The following is a 27947-nucleotide window of genomic DNA, read 5'->3' as shown; positions in this document are numbered from 1 at the left end:
GTTTCTCATTGGCTGTGGACGCTACGGAAGCCTGTACAGATCATCCATGTCAAAGCCTGAAAACAACTCTCGCGTGTCATTGAGTTTTGTTCCTGCGTGTTTCGCCTTTTTTAAAGCCCCAGATTTCCACGCGGCTTTGATCTGAGGATTTATCTTTTATTTCACTATCAGCTGCTGCAGGTGAATTCACGCGTCGCCTGTTTCCACGTCCAGCTGCTCGCTCTGCTAGCCGAAGCTAAGCTAGCAGCTAGCTAGCAGCTAACAGCTGGTAGCCATGGCTGCAGTTATCCTGAGTTTCCCCAGTCTGCAGAGTCTGAGGATCTTTACCCAGTGAGTTCATCACACGCACACACACAACACTCATGTCTGCTGTGTTGTTGTGATTCTCCTCCGTCCACCGCTGACAGGATTAGCTTGTAATGCTAACCTGACCAGATGCTCTGTTGCAGCTCAGATTGTAAATTATCTGCTTGTTGTCATTTATAAACGCAACCAGGGATAAAAACACGTGATTCCTCAACTTGACAACAACACGTTGATCAATAGTTTCTCAGTTTGAGAACTCGTGTTGATGCAGACGAGACGTGAGCAAGGTTAAACACAGGTAGCAGCTAGCAGGGTTAGCATCAGGCTGCTAACTCACTGGGACATCAGCTGTGTTTGTTTACGAGTAGTATGTATGTTGTATGAGGTTTGTCTCTGTAGTGACTCAACCTGCTGTTTCCACACTCATTCATTCATTCGTGCAGCTTCTGTCGATGATGACTCCTGTTTCTCTTCTGTTCAGGAAGCTGTCATGGTCCAGGAGAGGCGTGAGGCTGGTGTCAGGAGGTGAGTTCCTGCTGCTCTCTCTCTTATTGGTCCTGAGCAGGTTCACTCAGGGTCAACGGTACAATGGAAGGTGTTGGACAAGAAGAAACCGCTCAGCTCGCCAGTACAATAGTTATATTAAAGTTAAAGCAAGTTAAAAAGAGCTTAATGTAACACAAAGTCAAATACACGACTATACACATTCAGAGCTGCAGTGTGACAACTTTAACAGTGTGGAGTGTGTGTTTGAATAGTTATTGTGAATGCGATGCATCAACATAAGGACTCATAACGCATCACTGTATATATAAGTTACCAGAGTTCATTTAAAGAGCATTAACATGTCAGTTGTTAATTCTTCTCCAGGAGTGCGAAGGATCGAGAAAGTGCTGATCGCCAATCGAGGAGAGATCGCGTGTCGTGTGATGCGCACGGCGAAGAAGATGGGTGTCCGCTCTGTGGCGGTGTACAGCGACGCAGACATAGACTCCATGCACGTGGCCATGGTGAGGAGCTTGATACGTGCATATAAATTGCACATTTTCAGGTTTCAGGCTTGTTTTCTTAACCCGCCCGGGGATAATGTTTTCGTTTACCTTGCACTGATCACTTTTATTTCCCTGGGTTGTTCTGTAGGCGGATGAAGCTTTTCACATCGGTCCTCCGCCCTCCCAGCAGAGTTACCTCTCCATGGAGAAAGTTTTGGAGGTGGCCAAGAAGTCTGGATCACATGTGAGTAATCCTGCAAAAAGGAGACATCTGTAATTATGTATAGAGTCTTTATATAGACTCTGAATCATTATTACTCTTTTCTTTTTCTTTATAAATCTTGTGTCTGTGTGCAGGCGGTCCACCCTGGCTATGGCTTTCTATCAGAGAGCACAGAGTTTGCAGAGGCATGTAAACAGGAAGGCATCATCTTCATCGGGCCTCCTTCTTCTGCCATTCGAGACATGGGCATTAAGAGGTGACACACACACATCATATATTAAATATGCATAGAATTTCTCTCAGGTTGTCTCTAAGTATTTGATTGTGTCATGTAGTTATTTGTAAGATTATAGGTTATAGATTATATTGCTTTTTGTCTGTTTTCAGCACATCAAAACACATCATGTCAGCTGCTGGAGTGCCAATCATTGGTGGTTACCATGGAGAGGACCAATCCAACGAGAGGCTCCAAGCGGAGGCTGTTAAGATTGGATACCCTGTGATGATTAAGGCAGTGCGTGGAGGAGGAGGGAAGGTAAGAGGACGGGATAAAAACAATCATGGACAGTTTGTCCTCACAATAAAGGATAAAATGTCTCAAAAATATGCATCTAATGAAGTAACATCATTGTAATTGTCTGTGTGTTTGTTTAGGGGATGCGTATTGCACTTACAGACTCAGAATTCTTAGAACAGCTGGAGTCTGCAAGACGAGAAGCCAGAAAATCCTTCAACGATGATGTCATGCTGATTGAGAAGTTTGTAGAGGATCCCAGGTAACTTGTACACACGCACACACACACTCACTCAGACTCACACTCACACTCACTAATTGCTAACCAGCCACTTCTCCCTCAGACACGTGGAGGTTCAGGTGTTCGGAGACATGCACGGTAATGCCGTCTATCTGTTTGAGAGAGACTGCAGCGTCCAGAGGAGACATCAGAAAATCATTGAGGAGGCACCGGGGGTGAGTTCACGAGGCTCTGACTGAGCAGAAGTTTGAAAAGTTACTGGGAATGAAAACAACAGTAAGAAGAAACCAATGGTACTTAAGTTTGGGTTAAATTAAAATCTTACATTTTAACCATTTTCTCATGAAAACCTAAACTTCAGTTTGCAACATCTTGCAAATCTGACTTGAGGTCAAGGTTCAATATTTGTTGAGCCAATTATCTCCTGGTTTTATTGTTGGCAGAGATAAAGTGTTTCACTGAACTCTAGCAGCTAAAAGGTTGTTGGAAATGTCTTGGAAAATAGTTTATTTAAGTTATTCTCACTGTGAACAAGGACAAACAGGAAACTGGGCAAACAGCCTGTTACACCAACATTTGCTTCACACTTGTTTACCCAAACCCACTGATAAACATTCCTCAACTGTTCAGTGTTTACACAGATTTCACAGATTTCCTTATTCTTCCTTTCAGCCTGGGATTAGTCCCGAGGTTCGGAGAAAACTCGGAGAAGCAGCAGTCCGTGCAGCCAAAGCTGTGAACTATGTAGGAGCAGGTGAGACACACAAACACCGACACACATCTCATCACATTCCCTCCGACCCACAACACACGGTTACACTATATTTACACTACATTTGTCTTTCTTGTGAAGGTACGGTGGAGTTTATAATGGATGCCAATCAAAACTTCTACTTCATGGAGATGAACACCAGGCTGCAGGTGGAACATCCCGTCTCTGAAATGATCACCGGAACCGACCTGGTGGAGTGGCAGCTCAGGGTGAGACAGGAAACTGAAAAACTGAAGAAACTCACGGTGGAAAAGATGTAAACACTGATTCTGTTTTGTGGAAATCCTCCAGGTGGCAGCAGGGGAGCGTCTGCCGCTCCTCCAGGATGACATCATCCTAGGGGGCCACTCATTCGAGGCGCGGATCTACGCCGAAGACCCAAACAACGACTTCCTCCCGGGGGCGGGGCCTCTGCTGCATCTCTCCACCCCTCCAGCGGACCAACACACTCGCATAGAGACCGGAGTCAGGGAAGGTAGAGAGAACAAGGACTTCTTCACCAGATACATTTAATAACCCCTCTGTTCTTAATCATCATAATTGTCCAATCATTCATACAAGAAGTAGAAAAAGTATCTCTGGCTCATTTAGTGCAGATATTGAAGGATGAGCAAGAGAGACAAAGTCAACGTGTGTGTGTTTCCAGGGGATGAGGTGTCGGCTCATTATGACCCAATGATCGCTAAGCTGGTGGTTTGGGGGAAGGACCGACCAGCTGCCTTGAAGAAGCTGCGTTACTGCTTAAGACAATATAACGTAAGAAACACACACAGACCCAGTCAGGAACTGTCTCTGTGTGTTTTCACTTTCTTTTCATCCCTTCTTCTTCTTCCTTGTTCTCCACATGTCCTCAGATCGTGGGACTGAACACTAACATCGATTTTCTGCTGAGTCTCTCTGGCCACCCGGAGTTTGAGGCTGGGAACGTGACCACCAGCTTCATCCCCCAGCACTACGCCGACCTGTTCCCCGCTCCCAGAGCTCCCAGTGGGGAAACCATCTGCCAGGCCGCCCTGGGCCTGGTGCTGCAGGAGAGGAAACACACACAGGAGTTCACACACTCATCCACAGGTGAGAGGATGAGACTTTTAATGTCAGGGCAAATGATTTGATCTGGAAAAATACACTTATTTTACTGTGTGTGTGTGTGTGTGTGTGTGTGTGCGTGTGCGTGTGTGTGATTTTCAGACCCCTTCTCTCCATTTGGCTCGAGCAGCGGCTGGAGAAGCAACATTCAGTTTAACAGAAGTATGAAGCTACAGGTTGGAGACAAAAGTAAGTACCAGCCACGCTGTTTGACCGTTACTGCCCCCTGGTGGACAGGAAGAGAATGAATGCAGTCACACACTCAGACAACAGAGTTTAGATCACAATTCAGTCAGGGCTGCAACAAACAATATGTATATATAAAGATATATATATATATGTATATGAAGACAACATGACCGCTCCCCAAAGGCAAATCCAACACATCTGTATTGCCCCCTGGTGTCTGACTTCAGTACTGGCAGTAAACCCCTCCTCCATGTTAGAGGATGGAACACGGACTCAACTAAAGTCAAAGTACACATCAGATACATTTTTCTGGAAGATGGTTGCACCCGGTAGATTTTCCTCTTATTCCTCTTATATGTGATAAAAACAGAGGATGAAACCTCATGATTGACAGCTGAGAATCACTTTTGAGTGTGTGTCGGTGGGATCGTGACACTTCGGCTTCAGGCCGTGATCATTAGTGCACAGACTCCGAATGATGTCACCAGTGCAAGATGCTGCAGGAGGAAGTGGAGGAAGTGGAGATGTGTCGTCTATGATGTACACATATGCAAACATGTAGAACTTTATGTTTATGTACACAAACACAGTCATATATATATATATACACATACATGAAGGTAATAGACAAACTGCAAACAGATAAATATAAATCGTAGTGTAATCGTATGTATTAAGTTGTTTTGTTTGATTCTCATCATTTATTTATCACCTGAATCGTCTGTTGACGTTTAATCTTTGTTCGATTACATGAAGATTTGATTTATTGTGTCAGCAGCTGAGGATCTGTTTGAGTTTAATGACAGTTTGAATAATTAAGTTCAGAGCTGCTCTGCGACAGTTTGTTAATGAAGTCACATTCATTATTCAATGTTTCTATTAAAAATGTCACTGCAAAGCCCCAAAAATAACTCCAGTGCTGCTGCTGTGAAGATGAAGAAGATGATGAAGATGATGTCTCTTCACTGTTTTAATGAATCCTAAACCTTTTTAAAAACCTTTTCCTCTTGTCCGTGTCTCCAGAAGTTGATGTGGGGATCAAGTATAACAAAGATGGAAGCTATAATATGCAGGTGAGATAAAAACCAACTCTTCTTTTTATAACTGCAGCGTCTCATAAACCAGAGAGTTTTCAATTCTGAGAAAAAGTGAGAGAATTGTTTTTCATTCATTACATAAAATGTTTTTTTAGATCTAGTTTCCATGTTATGTTTTATTGAACTTTTTAAAAGCCTTGTACAAGTAAAAAAACACCTTTTAAATCCTTAATACAAGTAACAAGTTTAAGTAAATGTAAATACAATGAGAGAAATGCTAGAAATACTAGCAGTAGTATAAGTACTACATAACTATGGTATCTACTGTTCTTTCAGATTGGCGAGGAGTCGTACCATGTGACCGGAGAGGTGGAGTTGGAGGGCGGAGCTTCGTTCCTTCACTGTTCTGTCAACGGAGAGAAGTCTCGTCCCAAACTGGTGATACTGGACAACACGGTTCACCTGTTCTCTACGGTGCGTTCCCAACACGAGTTCCTCCATGAAACACGTTACTTCTTTCTATTTGTGAAGATCTGCAGTTCACATGTTCCACAAGTTAGCTAATTTAATGTCTCTTAAACCAAAACCTTTATTGATGAAAGTCTACCTTCACCTCTGTGTTTTTGAGCCTCAGCAGTTTTACAGCTGTAAAATAAAAAGTCTGTATTTGGTTTTGTGACTTGTTCTGTTTTCAGTAATTTCAGGTTAACGACAGATTTGATGAAAGCTGAGAATCCAAGCTTCCCTCAGTTCATTTAGAGAGAATCTCTGTTCTCTGCCGTCGCTGCACAAGCTGACGTCAGGGGGAATTAAAGTCGGTTCTCTTCCTCTCACCTCAGTGAACTGTGGCGTCTGGTTTCTGACGTGTTTCCGTCTGTTCTGCAGGAGGGATCATCCCAGGTGTCCGTCCCGGTGCCCAAATATCTGGCCGGTGTGAGCGGCGCTGGGGCCCAGGGCGGAGCCGTGGCCCCCATGACGGGAACCATAGAGAAGGTCAGTAGGGTTGGAGTTGCACAGAGATTTAAAAAAAATGATTTACACTTTTCTAAATGTAGATGTAAATGATTTTTTTTGTACAAAACCTTTGATAAAACTCAAATTCAAGGTCCAACAGTAAAAGGCCATTAACTTTATATAAGAAAAACTTCATTAGAGAGAAAATAGTGATTTTACTCTTAACTGGGATTTCAAACGTGTTCTGTTACGATCCGGCTCGTGAAGGAAGCAACACAAAACCTGTTGTTGGTTAAAATACGTTAAAGGTAAAACAAACGGGTGAAGATGAAGTAAAAGTTTTTAGTTTTGCAGAAGCTTCATAACAAACCAATCAACAGACTGACTGATGGTTTTAATATCTTTTCATTGTGTGGTTGTGTTATTAACACTTTAAGTCTCCTGATGACAGTAATTGACTCTGTGGAATAAATGTTTGTTCATTACTTTTAGAGACTTCTGATTATAATATTATATCTGAAACCTACTGACTGCCTGTGTTGTTCTACTATAATAAAACGATCCTGTTTCCCGTGTTCAGGTGCTGGTGAAGGTCGGAGACAAAGTGGCGGTGGGAGACGCGCTGATGGTCATGAACGCCATGAAGATGGAGGTGAGAGGCTCCTGCAGATTCCTCCTCCTCACATGATCTCACTTTAATCCAGTTTAAAACTCACTCCACTGAGTTTCTGTTAAAGTTGATTCTTTCTTCTGTGTGTGTCTGCAGCACACGATCCGGGCGCCGAAGTCCGGTGTGATCAAGAAGGTTTTCTTCAGCGAAGGTTCTCAGGCCAATCGCCACGCTCCTCTGGTGGAGCTGGAGGAGGAGGAGGGGGAGGAGGACGGCGAGGAGGGAAGCAGCCAGTGAATTCATCCAAACACACACACACAGACAGGAAGGAGAGAGACGCAACGAGTTACTGTGACAACAAGAGCGTCCAAGTCAGAGGAAAGTTTCTGAAAGTCAGGACGTGAGTTACCTGATGGATCCGGTTCAGTCTGGAATGGATCGATGCCTCAAACATAAATCCAGAGACCTGACGTGTTCCTGGGTTGAACTTGAGTCACAGACTGTAAATAAAGATGGACGACGACGTCTCGCTGTACAAAGACGAAGCTGAATTATCACAGATACGAGAGCTGCCATCTTTAGCTTCTCACGTCTTTTGGAGTCTGCGCTGTAGCGACCGCGGCCCTTGACTCCTGCTGACGCACGTTCTCGACCAATCGTGAGTTAGTCTAAGCTGTCAATCATCTTCATCCTGTTTTTGTTGTTTTTATAGCATCAAATAACCAAATAAAACTAAACTTAACAGAAACACTGAGATATTTTCTAGTCTGGTCCATGTCCCACATAGGAACATGGAGATGTGGTTTATGACCTATACAGTAGCCAGCCACCAGGGGGTGGTATAGATAATTTGGCTTCACTTTCATGTCGTCCATCTTCATTTCCAGTAAATGATAAACGCCACGGAGATCTTTAATGTTCAGTTGCCTTTAACACAGCCGAGTTTTTACCCTATTGTTGGTTTCTTCTCTTTTCTTTCTTGTATTTATTCAGTTTCTTTCCTCTTTGTGTTGGTTTCTGTTTCTGTTGGTTTCAGATTGTCAGGTCTCGTTTTTCTGCTTCTCTACACGAACACGTGTGGAGCAACTGAGCTAAACACTAAAACACGACAAGTTTGAGGCAGAAGATGAGAAATGTGACAAAAAACTGTCAGAATTAGTCTTTAGCAGATCAGGGCTAGTTTCTGAAATCTAGAGGAACAAATATTCAAACTGAATTTAATGACCATGGATTTATTATCACTGCTCAGTGGAAACTATCTTTAAAGTTCGCTGGTTAGATTTTCCTCTTTTTCTCTGATGAGTTGAAGTTGTTTCAAAGCAGGACAGAATTTAATTGTCACTAAAAATTGTTATTTTTGAAATCGTGTGGTTTTCAGTGAGCTTGATAAAGACAGAAACTTGGTGTGAACACTGACTTTAGTTTGTTACTGTGGGGAAAATGTTTCATGAGGTTTGTCTTTCATGTTCTGTTCTTCCAGACTGAATCAGATCTTTTATCATGGCTGAGAAAAGGTTTGAGCAGAGTTAAAACTTCTCGAGGAGAAAGACCTGATGAAAGAAGAGGCAGAAAAACACTCCAGAGATAATTGAGCTGCTTCTTTCAGTATCTTTGTGTCCAGGTTCATAATAAACCTGAAGAGATGAAATGTCGGCCGCTGGATTTAAACCGATGTTTGCTTGTGTGTGAATCAAACAAACAAGACGACGTGTTTCTCGTCACTAACGTTACTAACCGTGTGTTCTGAGGCCTTGTAGAGTAAAAAGTTTCCATTTGTAGATAAATGAGGTGATTTTAAAAAGATGATTATAGAAACTGGTCTGATTCTGTAATAAAGGTTTGTTAAAGTAGACCCACGCCTGCGTCTTGTCTTACCTGATGCATGTGTGTTTCTCTGAGACTGAGATCGACTGATCTTCTCCAAACATCTTGTCTCACATTGGAAACGTCTGCTACACAACAAATATGAGTAAATGCATCTGGAACATTGGAGAAATATTAATTCATGTTTGTGTGTTGACTGAAGATCTGAACATCCTCAGCTCAGCAGGTTTCTTATTAATCTGGAGCGAACAGACTCGTCCTGTTTTAAACTGGTTGGTTATTATCTAAGGCTGCATTTATTATATTCATCAGATTTTTTTATTTTCAGTCTATAAAATGTCATAAAAATGTGAAACTACCATCAACAGTTTCTAGTCTCCACATCCAACTATAACAAATTAAGATATGTGATAAAATCAAAATATAAAACTTAAAAATGTTGAAATAATGTCATGAAGTTTAATTTATGAAACAATTTCTATTTAAAATCACCTGTTTGCAGTTTAAAACCCACAAGTCAACGTTCAATCATGAAAAACAGAGAAAAGCAAATCGTCACATTTATAAACTGATTGTTTCACCAACACTAAAATAACTTTGAAGGGTTAAACAAGTTAATTAATCTGCCACTTTGAGTCAGTAAATATTTTATTTGAGCAGCTCCTTATAAAAGTGAGAGAAACTAAGTTTATTAGATGAATTGCTTCTTCGTCCCTGATACAAACTCTTTATTGTATTTTCTCTCCTTCATTAATCAACATGAAGATTTGTCTTGCTCATCAGTCCTGAGCTTTTTCTTTTTCAGTTAATATCTAAATGAAACGAAGTCTCACTCCAAAGAGTCGTTTCTTAAAAATGTGTTTATTTCGTAAATAGAGTCGCATCTTCATAAACATCAACTATAAGACAGATTTATGGACAGAGGAGGAAGAGGAGGAGCCGGACACAGACATCAGTCCACAGAAGAGTGATGAAGAATGAATCATCAGCTGAAGCCTGATTTACTGATGAGGGGGATTGATCCGCGGCCTCCAGTCTCGCTGCCTGATGCTGAGTCACAGGACGTTCAGAAACCGGATCGCTGGACACTTTCATTTACTTTTCCTGTTTTTCAGCTGATTCCATCGAGAAAAGCTTTATTAGATTCCGGTCTGTGAGGAGACGCTGAGACCGACGTCACAGGCTGAACCAGCTTCAGGGAGATTTCACTTGACCCAAGAACATTTTATAATAACAAAACCCTGTGAACCCAACGTGACTGGAACATGATGTTACATCTGCAGTTAAACCCGGAGGAAAAGTCTCGATTTTCATTTGTACGTTTCTAAAGAACAAAGACGACCGACAGCTGATTTTGGTCTTTTTACTTATTTCCAAGAATCCAGGAAAACTCAAAACCTCGACTGGAGCCAGGATTTTACGGCTCTGTGTCTGAAATAAGATCCAATTAAACTCTAATGGGGCTTTTGATGGACGACACAATCGTCTCCTGGTGATAAAATATTAAATGTTCATTCTTTTTTTCACATTATGAGGCTGAGTCATCTCCTGCTTCGAGAAATAACCTGGAGGCATCGAACCAAAGAGAGAGTTTGGTTCACGTCCGAGTTCAAGAACAGATTTAACATCAGTTTCCAAAACAAATCACAGAAGTACGATTCTGTCTCTAATTACATTTGATGTGAGAAATGTGACAGGACATAAAGTTTGGACAAAAAAAACAACCTTGAAACCCAAAGTGTTCGAAATTATTATTATTCAACCAAGAAGTAATTCTACAGATATAAAAATGTACCTCCACAAACGAGGTTTTGTTTTTGTCTCAATTTTCTATTTCAAGTTTTACTCAGTTTTTCCATATTTTCTAATAATTCATAATTCATCTTTAAATCACATAAGTTTCTGTCAAAACTTCATCTTTAACTGTCACTGAAGGGAAAAGTAAACATTGTAATTGTTTATTGATATTGTAATCATGTATTAAACCTCATGCAGTTTGTCATATTGATTCATTTTGAACATGTTACCTCAGTTTATCACATTTATCGTTGCCCATGAATCGTTATCAATACTTTCACTGATGTGATGATGTCATCTCGCTTTAGTTTTGAACACTTTGGGCTTCCGCAGATGACCACAAGGGGGCGTCAGAGCTGCTCAGACACTGCAGGTGTTATTGCACAGATCAGATTCTGCAGCCTCGAGACAAAACACTCAAACTAACGGAGGTCACACATGATGCTTTTCAAGTTTTCACTCCCAGGGGGGATCCACTGACCTCCGTCTGAATCCTGATGCTACGATAACAATGATCCTTTTATAAAAATAAGAAGCTATAGGAGTGTTTAACACGTTAAATATCAAATATGAGGTCAAATGGTTCAAAAGAAAATACAGAAGATACTTCCTGTGTTAACATTGAAACAGGAACAGTGTGATGATCAGAATCTGTGGAGTAACTCACGAACTGTAACTTTAGCTTCCTGGTTCGGAGCGTGGGGGGGTTCAGCTTCCTGATCACAGATCCAGGCTCAAGTTAAACGTCGGGGGGGAGAGTCGCTGCGTATTACAGGAGCTACAGATTTATTGATATGTAAGAAAAGTTCAACACAAACACAGGAAAATAAAGTACTGCAATAATAAATAGACACTTTCATTGTGACGTGCGTCCGTGTGAACCGACAGGACACCGACGTGTACCGGACTGAAAAGAAACATCCAGACGATTCAATGAATTGAAAAAAGGACGTGAACGAGTCAGATTCAGAATCGGACAAAGAAAACTTCTTCAAACATCGACCACAGAGAAACAGAAACGTGCTACGACTGTGTGTGTTCCCTGTGTGAGCTGAGGCAAGTTGTGTGGTTCTTGATGTCAAGTTTAAAACGGTTGTCTTGTGAGGTTTTCGAATTGTCTCGATATCGAATCTCGCTTCTGTCGCCTTCTGGATTCTCCTCAAAGTTCAACCTGATCTGGGATTTTTCCTAATTTCACTTTTCACAAAGCTGAGTACCACACTTCCTTCAACCAACATGGCTGCTATACAGAGGAACACACCAACACATACACACAGACACGCACTTCATCAAGGAGCGTGGGGGAACATGACGAGAACGTAAGAGCAGAAACATGACTCGGATGATTTGAATGGTGACGGGTGAGGCGATGATTCGAGCAGAAAAGAAGTGAGTTGATATGTGACTTGTGCAAAAACGCTCTGCTTCCCTGTTCATCTCCTGCCGAGTCATTTATCTGATAAATCCATCTCCGTGGAGACGGACACATTCTGCTGTCTGGGTCAACGTGCACCAGCCGGGGTTTGGAAAAGCATCTCGCCATTAAAGCCACTTTCGTCTCTCTGGAAACCAAATGGAACCATTATCCCATCGGGTGCTCGGGGGCAGGTTGATTCCACCTCGAGTTTGGTCTGTGATTGGGTCAATTTTTGCTTTTAAAACCTCCCAAAAAAAATGTCCCTGACGTCATGAGTCTAAATGCTGAGATGCTTTCTCCAACCGGGCTGAATGAGAAAAGGCATTCAGGGGAACAACAACAACAGAAAGCACAGAATCAAACAGCTCCTGTCTGCAGCTCCTTCAATAATCTACCAAGAACACAACCTTCTTGAAAACGTATGGCTTTTTAAACAGGCGCCGCCGCGGAGACGGAGGCCTGAACAGTCAAGACGAGAGAAGCAGCACGAACAGTAATAATCGTCTTCGTTACAACAACAGAAAGCTTCTGTACAATCAGGCACAGAAATACACACTTTTTTCTCTGATAAACTCCAGAATCCTTCGGTCTTTGGTTGCACGGTGGAGGTGAGGCTCCACCTTCAGTATCGAGAGAATACCGTCGCTCTGAAAGGGAGCAGAGCCGCCGCATCAGCACAAAGCTCTGGATGCTACAGGGCTGCAGGGGGTCCAGCTCTTTCCCTTTCAGTCTGAACAGGGAGAGAAGGTGCAGCGGTTTCGCCAAAAGCTCAAAAAGTTATTTATACTATGACTTCAGCTGCCGACACCATGAGAAGGTTCCTCACGTCGTCTGACTCCCGGTGCTACGTGTGGGATCCTGGCTCGTGTCGGTCAAACCAACTGGGTTAAATGGTTCAGTCCAGGTCCGACTGGCAGGAATCTCCATCCCGTGTCTCACTGGGTCATTTTAATGCCAGTTTCAAGAAAAACAAGTTTGGAAACTGCGTTGAAAATGAAAAAATATCTTCATGAGAGCTGATTGGTTCAATATAAGACTCAACACATCTCTCTCTAAACCGTTTTTCATTTAAATGAGACTTCAGATTACTCTCCAGGACTCAGAGATTCTCTGTCAGCAGCAGAGAGTCTGATAGTCGTTGTTCAGATGCGTCTTGTCCACAGATGAACACTTCATCTGCTTTATAACCGCTGGAGGATAAATCAGGAAACGTCCTTTGGCTTCAGACGATGCAGCAGCTCTCGTGTCAAGTTCGCTTTGCAACTTGCTGAATTGAGTTTTAAGTTGAAGTGTGTTGGTTAAAATGGCGGCAGGGGAGCGATAAGGACTCAGAGCGGAGCGGTGCCTCTCCCCCGGCTCTGTGCGCTACAGTCAGCGGCCTCTGGGGGTCAGCAGTGAGAGGCCTCGATGGGCGACAGCGTCAGGATGCTGCGATCGTTAGAGTAGAAGTTCTCCGTGTCGCTCCAAGACCTGGAAACAGGCAGCAGTGACCGAGGGTTAGGACACTGACGCAGAGTTTGTGTGTGTGTGTGTGTGTGTGTGTGTGTGTGTGTGTGTGTGTGTGTGAGATGTCCAAAGTTTTGTGTTAACAATCATCACAACCAGGCTGAAGAAGCAGAGTGAGAGGTGGAGGGGTGAAGAGTTAGTGATGAGTGTGATGTTGTTAGTGATGAGAATCTAAAGTCTCTTCTCATTAACTCACTAAACCAGATTTATCAGAACCAGATTGAGTCGGAGGCTAAAACCGTTTAGTCCGGATTAAATAATAATAAAAGAAATTTCATTCAGGACTTGAATTGTTGCTTATTTAATTAAGTTGTTGCAGAGAAACAAAGATTTTAAACATTTGAAGCGTTTTCAGTGACACCTCATTACTATGAAAAGTTACTTATGGCAAATATTTGCTGCCTCTTGAAGAAAATACTGTTGATGTCACATTCTTGGTTCTGAGGTTTGAGCAGATGAGGAGAGACTCGAGCTACGTTACTCGTGAACATGAAGTCAACACAATCACCACAAAGAGAAAATAAATCATGACGAACAAGCATCAGCAACATTCGTGCTACACAGTGAATACATCTGCTCTCAAGATGACCAGGAGGAGAATTAGATCTTCTGCTCAAATATAAAATCGCAAAGTACAGCAGGCGGTTTAAAAATCTCAAGAAAAATATATGTTTATGCTCTAACTGTACGATCTTCTTCCACAGCATTAAACCTATGTATATAGAATAGACTCTATGATATACATGACACAGCCCTCGTAATAAAAGGGACACTCTTCTGTTAGCTTAGCAAACTGGGTCTCTACTGGAAACGTCCGACAGGGACAGACTGGTGCACGATGTCGTCTTTTTTATATAAAACGCTCAAACTAACAGTCTAACGTCAAACTAGGCCAGAAAAATCCCAACATGGACGCATCAGGAGAGTCGCAGCTTTCCACCGTGAGAACCGTGAGACAGCCGAAACCTCCGCTGCATCAGACGTGAACCAGAGCCGACGATCAGAGCTTCTTCCTCAAAGCAGCAGCGGGGAGGAGCCGAGAGACTGTGGTTCAACATCCTGCGAGTTCAAACAGCACAGCCCTCCTGCCACCTGATCTTCACAAGGCTGCACGAGGAAACTCTGTGTGTGTGTGTGTGTGTGTGTGTGTGTGTGTGTGTGTGTGTGTGTGTGTGTGTGTGTGTGTGTGTGTTATAGCCAAGAATATGCTAACGTCAGACCTTTCTCATCTCTGCACCCCCACCTGTTTGTTTACTTCCTTGTATTTTCTAAATGTCAGTCGACCTGCTCTGAATAATTCCCACGACCTTTAGTTCAACGCCGCTCCGTGAGATGAAGACAACCGTTTTAAAACCTGGTAAACATGGAAACAGGCTGATGACTCAAATGGTGGTTCGACTGGAGGCGCTCTCTCACGTGCTGCATGACACGCCCGGCTGTCTACCGGCGACGAGGTCAACCGGAAACATCTCGGTGCTAAAAACCATCTTCGCTCCGCGGGTTACGACAGAACAACGAGGACATTAGCACGGAAACACTTCTGGGATGAGCCAGTGGGAACGTGAACCCAAGATAAAGAACAGGACGGGCAGGTTTGTGACAAGACGGCGCTCACAGGGGACATTAACAGCACAGGAAGAATTAATGTGGAAGGTCGAGCAACATTATGCAGATTTCAGACACAAAGGGACAAGGACACGGAAAGACAGAGGGGACAGAAAAAAGACTAGTGCAAGAGGACGAGTGTGTGCGGGGGCACAAATACATACAGGTTTACATTGTGTACAAAATACCAAAGGCAACAGCAGCCCCCATGCAACAAGACAGAGTCTGGGCATCCTTGTTTTGTAGCCTGTAGGGGGCGCTACACACCCCGGGTATAAAACAAGCATGCCCTCAAGGTTGGCCTCTTCTCAGAAGCTCGTATAAGGCTTCGGGATCCAGTAGAAAAAGACGAATAGATACATGAAGTAGCAAAAACCGAAGAACTCTCAGATACTACACTTCCCAGCAGCCTCTCTGGTTCAGGATGTGGTCCCCTTGTTTAATGAGGAGGAGGAGGAGGAGGAGGAGGAGGAGGAGCGAGAGATGTCTGACAGGAGCTGAATCTTCATCATTCACTGATTTGACTGTAAAAGGGTCATAGCAGTCAATTTGTTTACTTTCTATTACAAAACAACAAACTGGTTTTGAAGCCGACATTAAGTTTGTTGATTAAATAATCATGAAAGAGGTTTAATAGTTGTTGAATTGTTCAGAGTTTATGTGGATGGATTCAAAGGACTCAGCACAATTTGATTTGTTTGGAGACTCAGCTACTGGGATGTGACAAATACACGTGGGAAGGAATATTTAAGAAAACATCTCTGACTCCTCACATCCACGTCTGTTCCTGCTTCGTCGCCCACAAGACACAATTCAGCCGCAGCCAGCATTCAACGCTACAACAACAGACCAAGTCAAGCAGCCAGCTACAGTTGGGCTTTGAATAAATATCAGATTAATTCTTTATGGTTTATATAAGTTGTTAATATGCTTGCTATATGTCCCTTCCAGTCACTAAGCGTGTTATATAGGACTGGGTATATAGGACATTCCCTCTCCCCTGTGGCAGTTTCCTAGCATTAAGGCCAAACGTGGGAGTCTCACTAATCGCTCTCTGTGGTTTTTTTTGCTTTCTTAACTGAAACCCAGAGGGTGAAGAAGAGGATGAGGAGGGACACAGGTATATGTGGGTGAGGAGGAGAGGGGGGGGATGAAAACCAAAGCATTTTACTCATGTTTGTATTTGTCCCTGTGGGAGTATAAATCGACAGTCGTTTGCTCAGATGGAATAATGTAATTGGTCGCGATCAGATGAAGCGTAAGAGGTTTATCATTTGAGCTGCAGCCCAGTAGCTCTGGCACAATTACAGTCAGTCACAATTATACATCTGAGCGATGAGATTCCTCATACAGCTGTATCCCTCGGAACCGACCGACTGCTCAACCGCAAGAGGTGGCAGGTTGCAGTCCAGAGGGGCCGAAAGGGGGCTATCTGCAAGCTATCTTGCAGAGGGGCTACCTGCAAGCTATCATAGCCTTCACACACTCTCACACACACACACACACACACAAATGTATGTGGCCACACCCTCTGGCCGTGCGAGGTCCACTGCAAAACACTTACACACCAAAGAATGCTACATCTTCATTATTGATCTGATCAATAGCGAGTGTCCCAAAGCTGTTTGGGGGTATTGATTGCTCAGCAGAAAGGGGCCAATCAGGTCAATTAATCAATGACCTCCGCACTCTGGGATTCAGGTAAAAAAAGACGCAACAACACAGAAACTGCCGACGGAGCAGACCCGCAAACTGTGAACTCAGTGCACTCGTCTTTTAAGCTGCACTAGGCAAAAAAATATTTCATGGGGGAAAAAAATAGATAAATCAATGAAGAAAATGAAGTTGTTGATGTTTTCTCATCCTTTATCACAAAGTTGTGCTGCAGCAGAGGAGGAATTTTATCTGCAGCCACTAAGAGTTCACTTTGTGCAGGAGACAGACATCATGTTTTATTGTATTTACCTCTAACTGGCATTCGGGGCTCCCAAAATGCAAAAATTGCTGAGTGCAGCTTAAAAGCTGAGTCACAACAGACTCCCACTTGATATAAAGCACTTTATATCCCTTCAAACACAGGATATAACAGTAGAGATGTGAACACCCACATTTGGTGTTTGGATCAGAGACGATTCCAGTAGCTAACCAAAGTCTGGCTCCATCTCAAGTAGTAAAGAAGAATTAGAAACCTAAAGCTCAGATTAATAATCGACATATAGACGAGGCTGTCATCTGCTAAAGTGCATTACAGATTACACAGTTTTCCTTGAAATCAGGCAAAACTTTGATTTCACGGATGTGTTGAACAGAAACGGGACAAAAACAGGACGACAGATCATAGACGATAAGAACAAAGACACATGGGTTAATAGACAGTGTAATGTCCTAATGTAGGGGCAACACAGACAAGACAGGTTACATACTATAGTGGAATAGAGACCTGTTGAGTAGAGCCTGACAGATATGTCCAATCGGACAATATTAGCCTATCACAGATATGTCCCACATGAAATCTTTGGGCACGGAAAAATGCTGAAAAAACATAAATAAATAAACAATATAGAAAAAATTAATTTCTATTTGTAGTCTCCTGCCCTGGGACAGATTAACAGAAAAGATAAAGCACAAAGCAAAGGCTCTGCTACAAATGGACCAATAGTACATATCCACTGAGTTTCGGACCTCATTGGATGATATAAATATTATCGGCTGATCGGTATTAGAAGTACCGGTCGGGCTCTACTCTTGGTTGCCTTTATAATCTCCGTTCTATTGGCCTCAATGAAATGACTGGGACCCACATTGTCCAAGGCTTTTCCTGCCAAACATCCACATCGGCATGCTACGTAGACGGCATGGGCATATAAATCTATTCAGTCATTGGTCTCTATAGTTTTGGTTACTGATCTTCCCATCGCACACTATCCTGTCGGGTTAATCAAACTGTCCCAAAACGGACATCGATGGAAATAAGAAACCGAGGATGCAGTTCATCTTGACTTGATCCACACATCTTCAGCCTCCTCCTTCAGCTGATTTCCCAAAGTCCTGTCAAGCCACAACCCTTACACCAGTGTGTAGGCCCATTTGAGACCCAGTTCCACCACAGCTGTACGCCCAACCAAATACAAATCGGAACGAGAGAAACTTACAGTTGAGTTGTGGCCACATTATGGGCTACAGCACTCAGCACTGCTGTCCAAATTTTTGAAACCAGTAGGTGGTGGCGGTTCGGTAGGTTTCATAATCATTGTTAGAAGTCGTCGGGGTCCTGCCCACCTGTTGTTGCTGCTGGATGTCGGGCAATGGTTCTCACCGGCCGGGCACTGCCCTGTCATTTGCTCCAGGAAGCGGGCCAGGCGGGAACAGCCGCTATGCCCATGTTGGTAGCAGCACAGGGACTCCACACAGCTGAGGGTCTGCGCGGGGGCTGATAGAGACTGAAAGAAGGTGAAGGGTGTGAAAAGTCGGAGGCAGAAGAAAGGACAGAGGAAGAATTGATGAGAAGCAAAAGAGAAGGAAAGAGGGAGAAGTGACAAAGAGAAGAAGTGAATACCAACATAGTCCCATTCTGACAGGATGATGAGGGTGACGGCAGGATGACGTATCACATGCTGTCACAAGAACAATGATGTACAGAGGAAACATTTCAAACATGCTACACAACGGGGTGACATATGTTGCAAATCAATACATAAATCATAAAACCAACAAACAAATCAATAACAAAACCGCTTTCCTTTTCTCACAGAGTTTTTACCTCAGGTTTCAAAACAAAGACCTTCAAGGAAACACAACTCCCACTGTTGCCATATAATTCCATAAACCGTCTTTATTTCCCTGCAGTGGCTCAGCTTGTACCTGCTTAGTATTATTATGTGACTTCAGAGTGCTGCTTTAAAGATGGACCGTCTCTCTGTTGCAAATCTTTCTGCCTGTCACGTCTATGATGGATCACTCACTCTGCGTCCAATCCATAACCCGCAGCACAAACTAACCCTGATCCAAGGCCAGCCGATCACATTCATCGCCAGTGATAACAGCCGAGCTCTTTTTTTCTTTACTACCTTTCCATCAAAATTATATTTTATTAGGTTTTATGTGACACTTAATAATTTAATCTTCGCACAAATTGTATAACTTCATGTCCTGGGACAAAGATCTTAGGATATTCAGCCTGCTTCTGTTTAATTACTGTGTGATAAGAAATAAGACACTGTCGTCATCATCTATCCCGATCTTCTCGATTTCATAATATGTGAAAACCATCGCAAACTATTGTCTGTGCTATTGTAGAAGTTGGCAAGCAGTGGAAAGAAAGGAGCGAGGCCCTGGCAGACAGAGCTGAATGAAGTTGCAGTCTAGAAAACGGAGAGATCAGGTGGCGCTGCCGTCCTGAGTCAGCACCCGAGAGAGAGCGACTGGGAGTGAGGGGAAGGAGAAGATGAAGAGCAGAGAGACGAAGAGGAGACGAAGAGGAGACAGACAGTGAGGATACACTCATGTAGTCTGGATCCTGATCAGGACAGGACAATTATAGATTAACCTCGGAGTAAATTTAGTGACCCATCTGGTCCATAAATCAGCTTCCATTTGTACTTTTTGCAATAATCCATTACAGGCATCATTGATTTCTCAAGATCAAAACGTGCAGAGAGGCAGACTCTCTAATTCTCTCTTCATTTCTGTGGGACTGAATGAAAAGTTTGGACTCTGTCAAGTTTTAAAACCTCCAGTTTCTACACTACACTATACATCAGATATTTTCAACATGTGATTCTGTAGCGAACCATTTCTAACTGTTCATATTTTATCATTTGATGGAGCCTCCTCTGATGTTTGGTGGTAGAATGTGCGACAGTTGCTTCGGCTTGTGACGTTGCTGTTTTTACTTTTCTCTGCAGCAGAAATTGGAGACACCGTTGGCAGGAAACCAAACTATTGTTTTCCTGGCCTCCAACCGGAAAACCCTGACGGGGCCAAACTGAAAATGAATAGTGCTGGCAGTGTCAGGCGTCTGTAAATGATATTGTGAGTGCATTGTTTTGCTCTTAGATCAGAGCATTGTGTCTTTTAGTCGTTACTAAAAAGCCAAACAAATGTATTCTTATTACTGCACCACAAGATTCACCACTTTAACTTGGCCAGTGCAAGGAGGGAAAACGTGATTACTCCAAACACAGATTCAACCAAACTGCGAACCACAGAAAATAGCTGCGACAACAGCTTAACCACAACCGTGCCCAGATTGTTGTGTTTCCTAGACTGATGTTCATTTGTTGTTGAAGTGTCCTCTGTGTTTTTATGTTGGTGAAATCACGTGGGTGATAAATGTAGGTTTTAACTCTGATGACCAAACCAACAAACCAAGTACTGAATCAGTCAACACACAGGCAGAGGTCAACAGGGTTCACATTCTGCGGTTTTCAGTGGCATGTTAGATTCAGTAAAGTTGCTCATCTGTGTAGATTATGGGGGTGTACAAGAGAGAAGAATCTACTGAATGAGCCACTTCACCACTGCAATGTTTGTGACAAATTGCCAAACCATGACTGACTGATGATTACAGTTCTCTTGCACAGTGAAGTTTTCCAAGAAACAGATGCCAGAATTCAAGGTTTTGCCATAAACTGAGCAAGGCCTCAGTGAAAGCTGTGGAGCTGACATCGTTCCCTGGCTGATTTATTATAGTAGCTACAGAGTTCGGCTACAACTCATATTCACTGTCATTTTAATTAACACACAACTAAAGGCTGATTAAAGTTCAATATACATATACGGCAACAGACGGAGGCTTCTGTCCGGACTCTGAGTTAATTTTGTGATGAAAAAAGATTGAAAGAAAATAAATAAAGGAACGTATAGAAAATAAAAAATGGATTTCATGAGATTTCAAATACTCACAAGCCTTTGAATGAATGAAACATCATTCTGACATCAATATGGATGAACAATACGAAATGTGTTGGGAATAGGTGGCTGAACAGAAGCACGGTGAAGACAATGAACTCAGCATGCCAACAGCATTCTCCCTCTTTAACCCCTGAACCAGTATCTGAGCAGTAAGTAAGAGGTTATAGGGAAAGGATGGGGGAAGTCACACATTTCTGGGTAAGGATTAGATTATCCATGCAAAAGGTAAGGATGGATGGAGTTGCCCGTGATTGTGTGGGGAAAATGGTTGTTTCATTCAAACAGGAGTTGAGGCTTGACAGAGACGTACAGGAATAATAGTTTTACATATGAAATACAGGGGCAGTGTAGGGGGCATTCAGCCATGGGGGGGAAGCAGGTTGTTCTAACAGAGCCTATGTGGTTGAGGCCATATTGCCGGGGCAGTGACGATCACAAGGGGGGGGCGATGGCAGTGAAATACATGTATGGTACTACCTAGAGGGAGCAGGGGTCTGGGCCGGGGGTAGCAGGGGGAGGATAAGCAGCTAGCAGGTGCCAATTGTCCTCCCCTGGGCTCCGCTGGACTTTAACAGGGTCATATTCTGGGCCGACTGAACCCTCACCCTCTTCCATCTGAGGGACACAAGATGCTCACAGTGAGCCCTGCTGGCTAGTTACACATCTCAACCATCAGGTACACTGTCGGTGGCATCGAAGAAGCAACAAAACCAGTAAAACCAGCCTGCTGACGAACCCATCACACTGCAAAAAATATCCACTTTAGTCTCATATTCAAATCTTAATAAATCCTAGTCCCCTCTCAGAATTTTTTAAATGCTAATGCATGTATGTCTGGGATGGATTCTTGATTTCAAACATTTGATAGGGGTTTGAAATCATCTCATTCCACAAACTGTACCTTACAAAACATATTTCCAGGACTTCCAATCACAGTTAAGGTGGATATGATTTTTCAGTGCTGCTTATTTACCAACGAGCAGATTGGTCACTTAGTAAAAGCAAGTGATCAGTCTGTCAGTAGACACGTTTACATGGACACCAATATTTAGATATTAACCCGATTAAGAAGTTAGTCTGACTAAGACAGTGCCATGTAAACAGCATTTTCTAAACTCATAACTCAGAAGCATCATAATCAAAATAACGTCTCATTGAGAATAAGGTCAGTGGTTAGTACTGGTGTCCATTAAACGTAGTCCCCGTCAGTCCAGTAAGCTCAGAAATAGCTGTCATAACCAATGAGCAGAAAGAAGCTGCAGACATCCCAACTGTCTCCGGGGAAAAGGTTCCGTCTATTGCAGATAAAAGCAAATCTATTAGCGTCCGAACCAATCAAGCTGCTGCTGAATCTATCAGAGCCGCAAAGTAGATAAACAACAGGGAACCCAGGAGAGTATTCTGGGTTCTTCTGTGATTAATTCCCTCTAATCTAATTAGAAACGAAGGACCGAATTATACTGGAAATCTGCAACAGAATTGAATAATTTGCATTATACAGCACTTTAACATTAAAACACCATTTGAAGCCAGTAAGAGCATCTTGTGTACTTCCACTGATTCAACAAACAAATTAATTACTCCGGTGAAATACCATCTCTTTTGCATTAAGTGTCTTGTTTTGTTCCTGTAATGCAACAGGTTCCTTAGATCTGCAAGTCCACAGCTTGTTTCTGCTCAAACATTTTGTGGGATGGAACCTGCATGTACTGTATATTATTGATAGTTGGAAATATAAACTTAGTTGCCAGATTATTAGGTTCAACTAGTCCTGGAATAAATTCATAATGTTTCGCTTTTGTTAAAACTGTTTCAGGAATTTGTTTGTTTCTTTTTATTTATGAATATGATGTTATATATATTACATGGGAGGATATCTTCCCATGAGTAACTTTAGGAGCTGATCAGTCAAAGGTCAAGGGAGACACAAATGTGGTCTGAAAAACAGGTTTCCAAGATAATATAAATAAACTAAGAATTGATGATCATATGGTTAGAATGCATCATCACTTTGATAAAAATGCATAATAAACAACATCAAACTACCAATTAAATGACCATAAAGTTGAGTCAGGTTGAAGGATGTATTAGACTGCATTGGTTTTTTGCAAGATGTATAAACTGGCAACTAAGTGAAATGTAAACCACTGTAAACAATAGACCTAATATTCTCTATTGTGCTAGCATGTCTCAGCAAGTGCTTCAGAATCATAAAAAGTATCGCACAAGGTTCATTCACATGATCTTGGACAATTGAGTACGTGCAAAATTACAACTCTTAAAAAACATGTTCGCCAAGACGCTGTCCAAGATCAAGGAATAATTGTAGTCGCCTCGCGTCCCCAGAGACAGCTCACAGTGTTGGTACCATTTCACTTGCAGGCTGTTTATTGTGACGTCTACTACGACAGCACAACATCTTCAAGGCATCATTCCAAAATAACTGCGATAACAACCCAGCTGTCTGTCATGTTTGTAATGGGCCGGCGTCATGCTGCTGTGCCCCGACACGTCGAGTCTGTCATGCAGCTGCAGTGTTGTTATCAGACTTCTTCTGTCAGTCAGTTGAAACCATGCAGGGGAACAACTCTGAGCTAAGTAGGGTTTCCTCAAGTGGTGAAACCAGTCTGAGGGTGAACAGCACACGTCAAGATTGGACCATGCTATAGATACAGGGTGGGGGTTTTGATGGGCTGCACCATGCGACTGATGTCACTTTAACATGCCAGACTCAGACTGTGGTTGTATGAGTCCACTAGCTGATGGTCAGGAGCTGGGTCTGACCAGGTGCTCGGATTTGGGACAAATGCAGATGCAGGACGTCAGAGTCAGAACAGCGCCTCTTAAATCATGATCCAAAAGCCCAAATACAGTCCCTGCACGACACAACTGTACAATACTGTATCGTGAGTTCCAGGGGAGCAATCAAAATTAAGCATGGGAGGATTCCCACTCATTCATGTGTTTGTTCATGCAGTGGAGGGAGTGATGACAGTTCCATGCTGAAGCAGGCGGGAGGTCTGATGGTGGATTAAAGTGCAAGACATGCAGCGGCTGAAATGCTTTAAGTCACATTCTCCTGCATCGTCTCTAACCCCCAAAAAAGACCCAAATATCTTTACTCCCCAATCACGGAGAATGCTGATTGGCTTGTCCAGGGCATGCGCTCACAGACACGAGACAATAAGGTGGAGCTCCGACAGTAGCAGCGCTGCCAGTGTCAGAAACAGGACTAAGTACGACCAAATCAATCCAGACCTGGGAGGAAGAACATCTCACTTGTGTATGAATGATGATAAACAGGAGTGCTTGTTCCATAAAGCAATGCTTCTACATTTTAGGGTTGTTGGTATGGCTGGAATTTAGACTGTATATATATGACATTAAAACATAATATGGTTTGTGTAGAATAATCATATTTAATTACAGCAAGGTTTAACATGTAGTGTAACACATCACTGAATAGTAGAAATTAAAACCACAAATAACGTCATCAAATTACTGATTTTCACAAATTTTAAAGCATCATTGTAAAATGTGTCTCATTAAAATATGAAAAACTATAAAGTTTTTGTTTCCAGCTCTGAAAATGAAAGGATTTAAAGCTTTTCTTTATTATAGATATGATGTAAATGTATTTACTAAGTGTTTTTCTAGAAATGATTAATTGATTAATTAAGACAATAACTTTTTTTTCAAACTAATAGAAGAGAAACTGAACTGTTCTATCCTCAACGCAGGGGAGAAGGAGAAGCCAGTGTTGATGGGTAAGTATTCACAAACCTATTCTGATTCATGCCAGAATCTAATAACATAGAAGGATTGATTATGAATAAAGCACTCTGTGGATACTTGTTTTGGATTTTTAGATAAATATTAAGCCCAGGGCTGGATCAGTCTCATCTCCTCTACCTAATTTTGCCCAGCTGGCTCTTGGTTCTGGAAAGAGGCTGCAGAGCGATGAAGTCGTCTCCTATTGCCACGCGGTTGGAATACATCTACACCGGGAGCGTACACAGGAGGAAGAACACACACAGACACGCAGAGAGGTTAGAGATCAAGCTCTCACACACAGTTCATTCGACCACACACACACACACACACACACACACACACACACACACACACACACACACACACACACACACACACACACACACACACACACACACACACACACACACACACACACACAAACAAAGACAAAACTGGACAAAGTTTAGAGCAGAAACAACAAACACCACATTTGTTTTCTGAGAAACAAGAGGAGTTTTGTAAAAGAGGAAAGTATAAGCCAAGACGTGACTAGTCTCCAGCTGGATAAATCAGTACAATAACAGCGTGGGTCGGCTGAAAGGTGACCATGCAAACTGCGTCGGAGGTGAGTCATGTGGCGTCCGTGAGGAACCATGCTGTTTGTGTAGAGAAGTGGATTACTCGTGACCACAGAGGCTGAGAAAACAAGGAGCTGTTTCACCGATACGAGTCGAGAACTTGAGCTACCGTGACATTTTACTTTGTTTTCTCCCTCCGGGCTTTTGTCATCTCACATGATATATTATTTCCATTATTGTGACGCAAGTAGGAATAAGTATTAAATCCAACACTGTGCACGGAACACATATTTAATAACGGACTGTGTTTGGACCTTGCTGCCATTTACTTCTGAGCCCGGGTCTGCAGATCGTACAGAGAAACCCAAACCTATAGAAATGGCTTTTTAACATTTCTCACCTATAACTCTAGCTGGACCTAATTGGACCTATTGATTTTAATTAATTTCAATTGATAGATTATAGAAAAAGAACATGACTCCATATGGGTTGACTATGTGCAGGATGTCATTTAACTACATCTAGTCCTCAAGTGCTCTCACTTAATTCTTTAGTGACAATAAAACAAGTAGATTAATTTTTCGGAATAAAATCACATTCAGATCCTCTTTTGCCACAACTACTTTCTTCTCATCCACTATGACATTTGCCTGATGCTTGATTTCTGTTCTATATACCTGTTACCATTCTGTCCCACTTCTTTCTCTGATCCTGTCATTCTTTGACTTTCAGCCGTCTGTATATAATGAATTTACCTTGAATTTAATCTTGGCTACAGTCACTTAGCCATAGTTGGATAAAACAATGCAGATATAGGTCTGTGAGTGGATCCTACTCACATATTCAAAATGTTTTGGAGCACAGCGATAAGCAAACACAACGTTGGAGATAAACTAAACATCTGCTGTTCTCAGAGAAGCTGCAGCAGAGTGATAACCCTGGAAAAATATGGGAGTAACATAGCAGTAGACAGAAAAAAATGTATTTCACTGTACTAACACAGTGATTTGAGAGCTGCTGTGGCCAAGAGGGACTTTCTGGAGTCCAGCCAGAAGGGTGCAACACAAATCTTATAGAATCTCAGCCAATTTGAAAGACGATCCTTTCCTTTTCCTTTTTTTCTTTAAACCAAAGACAGAACAATCCATTTTAGAAGAATGAATGGATCTGATCGCACCTTCTACTTTCTCCCATTAATCCCCGTGTTACCTGACTCTTCTGCGTGCTGGTGGGCTGCAGATGTCTGTAAAAAACCCTCTTCACCACATCAGGGAAGAGGCAAGTTATGACAATGATGATGATGGCGAACCAGGCGGAACCGCTGGAGAGCAGCTGCACGAATACAAAGTACATGTCCTGGGTGTGGAGGAACGGCCTGGAGGGGAGGGAAAGAAAGAGTTGTTACCCTTGGTCTGTCTGAAAGGGACAGAGACAGTCTGGCTAAAGTTAGCACCAGGTCTTAGACTGAATGGGTGGGCAGACATGGGCGGCTTAGGGACATCACATAATTAAGGACCCGTTGAGATGTCATACCACACATATTAATTATGGTCCTTTTCTATCAGGATGGCTCCTGCTGGTCTGAGAGCCGACTGGACTGGGTAGAGTACTTAAGACGGATGTGAACTTCTGCAGAATCACTTTATAGGTGTATGGAGGGTGAATGTAGAATCTAAGTGGGGCAGATATACCATGGCAAACAATTTTCTTTGAATTCTAAAGCAGTGCTTTGTACAACGACAAAGATTTTGAACTGTTCTCACCAGATGATTCCTCCGTAGAAGAGAGAGAAGATGAAGTAGAAGGCAATCGAACCCCAGGTCACAAAATGGTTCATCCACGTCCAGAAATGAGTCTCTATAGCAAGCTGTCATCAAACAGACACACACACACACAAACAGATGAGATGGAGAAACGTAAGACACCAAAAAAAGTATATACATCTGCCTCAGTGCTGTAAAAGAGACCTTGACCTCAACCTGTGACAAATAATTTTCTCCTATTAATGGCCACTGACATCATTCTAATACTTCACAACATAGTGTAATTCATATTGGCACCGTAGCACGAATGTGTCTCTATGGACCTTGACATGATACCTGACGGTTTGCTAATGTTCACACAATCCATAATTTTTAAGTGCATTTAGTTAAGTGGCAAAATTACCCCAAAACACAGAAGCCTTCTAAGGAAGATGCAACTCATGGAGTAACCCTAACACTTTAAAAGGTAGAGGGTTTCAAGTTCTCTGAATCCTGAGATAAATATTAAGGTCTTTAGTTTGCTTTAAATTTGCTTTGACTCATTTTTGTCTATGTTGTTCTGTGCTGTTCTCAGTTTGCTGTAAACAACTGACACTTCAGTGTAAAATCCAAGTCAGCACTAGATGATGTCAGTAAAAGAAAATGTAATAAATAAAACAACAGGCTGTGTTGTTGTGAAAGCCTGAGATTAAACTCACCTTTAATGTGACAGTGATGACCATAACCGTAAAGACCAGCGTTCCAAATGTCCAGTTTCCAAACATCTATGAACAAACATTACAGTCAACATTACTAAACAGTGAAATAGTGCCTATGTTGACTTACATACATACATATTACCATAACCAAAGAAGTGGTAATATA

General features: G+C 42.5%; 2 protein-coding genes across 4 annotated transcripts in view; one reads left to right on the top strand and one right to left on the bottom strand.

Moving 5' to 3' along the window:
• The first annotated feature begins 18 nt into the window (after window positions 1–18).
• On the top strand, window positions 19–8776 carry mccc1 (methylcrotonyl-CoA carboxylase subunit). The gene is made up of 19 exons (XM_035175887.2): window positions 19–330; window positions 788–831; window positions 1177–1316; window positions 1447–1542; window positions 1656–1777; window positions 1909–2056; window positions 2176–2297; window positions 2380–2491; window positions 2949–3030; window positions 3130–3257; window positions 3340–3523; window positions 3695–3804; window positions 3903–4119; window positions 4237–4323; window positions 5347–5396; window positions 5697–5834; window positions 6246–6353; window positions 6895–6966; window positions 7081–8776. The coding sequence occupies exons 1-19, from the start codon at window positions 275–277 to the stop codon at window positions 7219–7221; spliced, it is 2157 nt and encodes a 718-aa protein (XP_035031778.2). The 5' UTR covers window positions 19–274; the 3' UTR covers window positions 7222–8776.
• An 814-nt stretch (window positions 8777–9590) lies between these two features.
• The window catches only part of atp11b (ATPase phospholipid transporting 11B (putative)), a 42887-nt gene continuing 24530 nt past the window's right edge, over window positions 9591–27947 (bottom strand). For 2 of the 3 annotated variants that reach the window (XM_035175884.2, XM_035175885.2), the window contains 5 exons: window positions 27782–27847; window positions 27084–27187; window positions 26530–26695; window positions 18353–18513; window positions 9591–13432 (listed from right to left, as the gene is read on the bottom strand). In XM_035175884.2, coding sequence (XP_035031775.1) covers window positions 13351–13432; window positions 18353–18513; window positions 26530–26695; window positions 27084–27187; window positions 27782–27847 — 579 coding nt within the window. In that variant the 3' untranslated portion in view covers window positions 9591–13350. Of the gene's footprint in view, window positions 13433–18352; window positions 18514–24898; window positions 24985–26529; window positions 26696–27083; window positions 27188–27781; window positions 27848–27947 lie in introns of all 3 variants that reach the window. The other variant, XR_004698237.2, reaches the window with a different exon arrangement.

This window comes from Hippoglossus stenolepis, chromosome 14 (assembly GCF_022539355.2).
Source record: "Hippoglossus stenolepis isolate QCI-W04-F060 chromosome 14, HSTE1.2, whole genome shotgun sequence".
Lineage (NCBI taxonomy): Eukaryota > Metazoa > Chordata > Actinopteri > Pleuronectiformes > Pleuronectidae > Hippoglossus > Hippoglossus stenolepis.
Note: the sequence above shows the minus strand (reverse complement) of the source record. Positions and strands in the feature narration are given on the sequence as shown.